We start from the raw sequence: 7500 nt of genomic DNA on the forward strand, positions 1-7500 counted from the left end.
AAAATCATTAATAAGTCTCCCGGAGTAGATTTCGGTCATACTTACTGATGTTTTGATAACAGGAGTAAAATCCCCAGATTTACATGCATACTGGTACACACACACACACACACACACATATACATACATACCATACATATATATACATATATATATATATATATATATATAATATATATATATATATATATGTTGAGTGTGTGTGTATGTATATATATGTGTGTGCGTGTGTATACATGTGTGTGTGTGTGTGTTTGTGTATGTATGTATGTATGTACGTATGTATGTGTCTATGTATGTACGTATGCATGTATGTACGTATGTATGTATGTATGTATGTATGTATGTATGCATGCATGCATGCATGCATGCATGCATGCATGTATGTATGTATGTATTTATGTATGTATGTACGTATGTATGTATGTACACAAAGAGTGAAAAGCTTTTGTATCAGTGCTGCGTGTTGGCTGTGGGGTCCTTATACCGCGTGTGTGTGAACGACTACATTACAGTATGTGTATTTGCCCATAAGTAGACTGAAGAGAAAGAGGCAGAGTATGAGCAACGACTGTCAAGGAGAACATGGACGAGTCCCCTTTGTCGGGAAAGCGTGATCCAGCTGTTCCGCTGTGCTGGAATATGATCTTTACTCCTTTCTGGGACTATGTTGAAAATGAAGTAAGACTGCGTAAGAAGTCGAGCTGTGTCTCGGTGGGTGACCATGATTTATGATTTGGGAGATCTCTCAGGTCGAAATTAGTGTTGTATGTCAAAAGGGGTGTTTTCTTTTATTTTGTTTTGTTTTACCAAGTGGGTATCGAAGAAGTTTGACCGGAGAGTGTAGTGAGAGAAGGCAGGAGCTTTGGAGAAGCCACAATAATTGCTGAGTCACATGCTGTACTTTTAATTAGTACATCACATCCCTGTTAGAAGACCTTATACAGCTGACACGATAGTTAGCGTGTTTGGATCTTCTCAGTAGGCATTAGAGTGCACTGGTGGCTCGATGACCACATCTGAGAGCCTTGGCCAACGTACACAAGGCACGTTGGCAAGCAAGGACCAGGATCACTCTGTGATCAGCTGAACTACAACGAAGGCATGGCTTGTGTTAATGTTGTTTATGATCTTTATATCTATATGTTCCTTAGATATGTATCTGATTTTGCTTATCTAAATAGTCTGCGAATATGCCTATTGCAACTGTTAGCTTTTTGTAGTAACAGCGAATACAAGAAATGCGATACACTGGTTATATTCTTCAACTTATAGAGTGTAGATGTGGCATGTGTTTTTAGTTGTTTGTGCTTGCGACGGGAGTTGCCAGAGTAACGTGTCCGATGAAAAGTAATTAAACAATTTTCAGAACTTTCTGAAAATCTGAGACCCTATAATATCACTTTTAAAAAGATCTGAGCTATTAATGACAAAAGGTTAAAAAGACTATTAATACTTGATGTGGAATCAACTACATACACTAGGGAGTATGGTGGTTCTTGCCAAAATATAAAATTAGTACTTCTTTTTCCCTAAACATATTCCCGTCGTTTTCTCTCAGAACTGCTTTTTTTCGGGTCTCCCTGAAGTAACGGAACGCAATTTTGCCCCACCCGGAAAAAGTCGTCTGCAACTAAAAAGGGCGATCTAGTCTGGCGAGATGAGATGCCACTGCACGATGCTTATGAACGAAAGATTGCTGCCCGACTGGTTTTACGTATAATTCGCCAATTATAAATGCAAATTGCTTTGATATACAAGTTATATAGTTTGGACCATACTGAAAAGGGGTCTAAATTTGGGCAGTTTTTTAGCATGTAAAATTGACTGGTATGTAGCCTTTGCATGGCAAAATATATGTAAAATATGACTATATAATCTGCTGCCAAGCCAGTATCCTATATAAAAGATATACTGGAATATACAAAAATATATCGTATACTAAATTTACTAAAGATATTTATTTACAAAGAAAAATTGTTCATTTATAAAATGGATAAGATTTCAAATTCAAAATGAATACAAATAATCACTAACAAAATTAATAAAAATGTTTTTTATAAGGAAAAATAATCTATAAAAAAAGATACGCACACAATCTCTTTCCTCTCTTCTCTTTTCCCCTCTCTCCTCTCTTCTCCCTCTTTTCGCTTCTCTCCTTTTCTCACTTCTTTTCTCTCTCCCTCTCTCTCTCTCTCTCTCTCAAATTATTATCTATCTATCTTTTTTCTATCTATCTTCTATCTATTTATCTATCTATCTACATCTATCTATTTCTACTACTATCAATTATATAATATATATATTAATTAAAATATATATATATATATATATATATATTATATTATATATCTGTTTTTTTTGGTTTTTGTGTTGTGTTGGGGGGTGTGTGTGCGGGTATGTGTGTAGTGCATATTATATTTACGAATAATTTAAAATATATATATAATTATAAAAATAATATATTATTATATACATTTTATATATTTTATATATATAATTATAAAACACCCCTATATATAATATTTATTTTAAAATATAATATAAAATAATAATATATTACACATTATAAAATTTAAAAAAATTTATTTTATATATTATATAATTTTATAAATATACATTTATTATATACTTATATACTAATCATATATATATATATATATATATATATATTTAATATATATTAATAATAATTTTCATAAAGTACATACATTATATATTATTTAAAAATTTTAAATTTAAAGAAAATATGTACCTACAATATCATTTTAAAACATATAATAACATATACATACGTAGAATGCATGTAGTGCAATGCATGTTTATGCACAACCCCTATATATACATTTTTTAATATTTTAAAATATATATATATATATATATTATATATATTAATTATATACTATTATATAATATATAATATAATATTATAATATTATTATATATTAATTTTAAAATAAATGTTTATATTTATATAATTATATTATTATATATATTTTAAAATAATATAATAATTTTTTAAAATTGTATATAATATATATATATATATATATTTATAATATAAATATATTTTATATAATATAATGTATATATATAATGTTATATAATTTTTATATATAAAATATCCCTTATTATGTATATAAAAGGGAAATATTTTTAAATTTTTATGTAATATTTTATATAAATGTATATATTGTATAACAGTAATAATGCAAATATGTATATTAATGATATAAGTATAATTGTTATAATGTTATTGGGGGTGTGTGTGTGTTGTGGTGTGTGTGGTGTGTGTGGTGTTTTGAATATTTTAAAAATAAATATTTTAATATATATATGTATGAGTAGTAATTTATGTTTATAATATTTAATTAAAAAACGTATTGTTTTGTAGTTTATAAATTTATGTATGTTGTAGGGTATAATGTTTAAAATGTTGATGTTAAAATTTATATTAAAATATACATTATAACATATCCCCATATATATAAAATTATATTTTTATTTTATATATATATAATTTAAAAATATATGTAACACAACCACCCACACACACACCCACAACACACACACAACACCACCACACACACACCCCATTATAAATATAAAAAATATATATTATATATATAATATATAAAATATATATTTAATATTGCATGTTATTCTGTTGTGTTTGTCTACCCATAAATACAGTTAATATATATATATATAAATTATAATTATATATAAATTATATTATATTAATGCTATATATATATATATTAGTATATATATATATATATAATTATTAAATAATACATATTTAATATATAAAATATATAAAAATATATAATATTTTATATATATATATATAAAATTATATATTTATGTATTAAATATATAATATATATTTATATATATAATTATTATATATATTAATGTATATATATGGTTGTGTGCATATAACATGCATAAATCCATACATCATTCAACGTTGTATATTATATGTAATGTATATAAATGTATATATGTAGTCATTATTCTTAATTTATATATATAATATAATTTTTGTATATATGTTGTTGTATGAAAACTTATATGTAAAATATATATATATATAAATTATATATAAATATATATATATAAAATGAATATATGAAATTAATTAACATAAATGTATATAATTATATAATTATAATTTTATATATATAAATATTTTAAGTGTTTATATATATTATGTATATAAATATATAATTAATATATATATATTATATATGGTGTAATATTATATATATTATATATATATATATTATATTTTTTAATAATATATAATATATATATAATATATATTTTAAAATTATTATTAAATTTTTTATGAAAAAATAAACCACCAACACCCCAACACACCACACACACAAACAAATATATAAATATATATTATATATTATATTATATATAATAAAATATATTATAAAAATTTTTAATATAGTAGATAATAGAAGATAGATAGATAATAGATAGATGATAGATAGATAGTAGATAGATAATAGATGATAGATAGATAGAAGATAGATATATGAGAGAGAGAGAGAGAGAGAGAGAGAGAGAGAGAGAGGAGAGAGAGAGAAGAAAGAGGAGAGAAGAGAGAGGAGAGAAAGAGAGAGAGGGAAAAAGAGATTTGAGGTTCTTTTTATAATGTATTATTTTTCTTATAAAAACATTTTTTTTAATTTTGTTAGTGATTATTTTTTTCATTTTGAATTTAAAAATCTTACCCTTTTATAATGAAAAATTTTTTTCTTTGAAAATAAAATATCTTTAGAAATTTAGTTACATATATTTTGTTTTTCCCAGTTATCTTTTATATGGTACTGGCGGACAGTTTATTAGCATTTTTACATATATTTTGCCATGCAAAGGCTACATACCAGTCAATTTTACATGCTAAAAATTCTGCACCAATCTGAGACCATTGCAGTATGGTCCAAACTATATAACTTGTATATCAAAGCAATTTGCATTTATAATTGGCGAATTATACGTAAAAACCAGTCGGGCAGCAATCTTTCGTTTCATAAGCATCGTGCAGTGGCATCTCATCTCGCCAGACTAGATCGCCCTTTTTCAGTGCGCAGACGAGCTTTACCGGGTGAACAACAGTTGCGTTTTCCTTAAAATTCAGGGGAACCAGAAACAAAGACAGTTACTGGAGAAAGGACGGGAAAATGTTTTTGGAACAAAAAATTTTACTAATTCAGTATTGGCAAGAGAACCCCTCCAATCCCAACTTGTAGATTGTGATTTCCCCAACAATTTAAACGTCTTTGAACCTTCTGTCATTTAACTTGGGTTTAGATCTTTTTAAAATTTTATTATAGGGGCTCAGTCTTTCGAAAATTCTTTAAGTTGTTTTTAATTTTATTCTTCGGAAGTTCCTGCAACTCCCCAGTCGCAAGCACAAGCAACATAAAAAACACATGCCACATCTACACTCTATAAGTTGAAGAATATAACCAGTGTATCGCATTTCTTGTATTCGCTGTTACTACAAAAAGCTAACAGTTGCAATAGGCATATTCGCAGACTATTTAGATAAGCAAAATCAGATACATATCTAAGGAACATATAGATATAAAGATCATAAACAACATTAACACAAGCCATGCCTTCGTTGTAGTTCAGCTGATCACAGAGTGATCCTGGTCCTTGCTTGCCAACGTGCCTTGTGTACGTTGGCCAAGGCTCTCAGATGTGGTCATCGAGCCACCAGTGCACTCTAATGCCTACTGAGAAAGATCCAAACACGCTAACTATCGTGTCAGCTGTATAAGGTCTTCTAACAGGGATGTGATGTACTAATTAAAAAGTACAGCATGTGACTCAGCAATTATTGTGGCTTCTCCAAAGCTCCTGCCTTCTCTCACTACACTCTCCGGTCAAACTTCTTCGATACCCACTTGGTAAAACAAAACAAAATAAAAGAAAACACCCCTTTTGACATACAACACTAATTTCGACCTGAGAGATCTCCCAAATCATAAATCATGGTCACCCACCGAGACACAGCTCGACTTCTTACGCAGTCTTACTTCATTTTCAACATAGTCCCAGAAAGGAGTAAAGATCATATTCCAGCACAGCGGAACAGCTGGATCACCGCTTTCCCGACAAAGGGGACTCGTCATGTTCTCCTTGACAGTCGTTGCTCATACTCTGCCTCTTTCTCTTCAGTCTACTTATGGGCAAATACACATACTGTAATGTAGTCGTTCACACACACGCGGTATAAGGACCCCACAGCCAACACGCAGCACTGATACAAAAGCTTTTCACTCTTTGTGTACATACATACATACGTACATACATACATAAATACATACATACATACATGCATGCATGCATGCATGCATGCATGCATGCATACATACATACATACATACATACATACATACATACATACATGCATGCATACATACATAGACACATACATACGTACATACATACATACATACACAAACACACACACACACACATGTATACACACGCACACACATATATATACATACACACACACTCAAACATATATATATATATATATATATATATATATATATATATATATATATATATATATATATATATGTATGTATGTATATGTGTGTGTGTGTGTGTGTGTGTACCAGTATGCATGTAAATCTGGGGATTTTACTCCTGTTATCAAAACATCAGTAAGTAATGACCGAAATCTAACTCCGGGAGACTTATTAATGAATATTTTTTAATTTTATTTTAAGAATAAAGTTCGCGTCATCCTTCTCTGCTTGAAGGAAACTATGACTGCTCTGTATGCCTATCATAATAACTACGTGTCTGGGATTGGAATCCTATAATCTTTAGATAAAACGAATACGTTGAATAATCACTAGGATCCATTACGTCTGTTTCCATTCATTGTAGAATATTGTGCACTCACTATGTCCCACGATACATAACATTCTTACATTGGCTGAACCTAAGTGAAGATACGAGGCAATTTTCTCCGGCAGAAGCTGCAGCAGCGATGGCGGTGACCTACGACAAGGCGGCGCGCGTGCTGTTCTGGGGCGGCGTGAGCTCCGTCCTGGCCTCGCTCTTGGCCTTCCTCGGCCTCGCCTCCTGGTGGCCGACCTTCCTCGCCTCCTGGTCCCTGGCAGGTGCCGCGTACCTCACGCTCGCCAGTTTCAAAGTAACGTTATTCTAAAGTGATGTTATTTATTTATTTTTTTAGTCTCTCTCTCTCTCTCTCTCTCTCTCTCTCTCTCTCTCTCTCTCTCTCTCTCTCTCTCTCTCTCTCGCGCGTGCGCTCTCTCTTGCACTTTGTCTGCCTGTCTGTCTCTTTCTTTTTCTCTGCCTGTCTGTCTGTATCTTTCTTTCTCTCTGCCTGTCTGCCTGCCTGTCTGCCTGTCTGTCTGTCTGTCTGTCTGTCTGTCTGTCTGTCTGTCTGTCTGTCTCTCTCTCTCTCTCTCTCTCTCTCTCTCTCTC

At 30.3% G+C, this 7500-nt stretch overlaps 1 protein-coding gene across 6 annotated transcripts in view; it reads left to right on the forward strand.

The window, feature by feature from the left end:
- Positions 1-7500, forward strand: part of LOC119573186 (D-beta-hydroxybutyrate dehydrogenase, mitochondrial-like) — a 54014-nt gene that overhangs the window by 28218 nt on the left and 18296 nt on the right. For 3 of the 6 annotated variants that reach the window (XM_037920270.1, XM_037920271.1, XM_037920268.1), the window contains exon 2: positions 7026-7204. The exons of 1 other annotated variant lie outside the window; for it this stretch is intronic. In XM_037920270.1, coding sequence (XP_037776198.1) covers positions 7040-7204 — 165 coding nt within the window. In that variant the 5' untranslated portion in view covers positions 7026-7039. Of the gene's footprint in view, positions 1-5056; positions 5129-7025; positions 7205-7500 lie in introns of those variants that run through there. 2 more of the 6 variants (XM_037920267.1, XM_037920272.1) reach the window with 1 other exon arrangement.

The sequence above is a fragment of the Penaeus monodon genome, chromosome 5 (assembly GCF_015228065.2).
Source record: "Penaeus monodon isolate SGIC_2016 chromosome 5, NSTDA_Pmon_1, whole genome shotgun sequence".
NCBI classification, from domain to species: Eukaryota; Metazoa; Arthropoda; class Malacostraca; order Decapoda; family Penaeidae; genus Penaeus; species Penaeus monodon.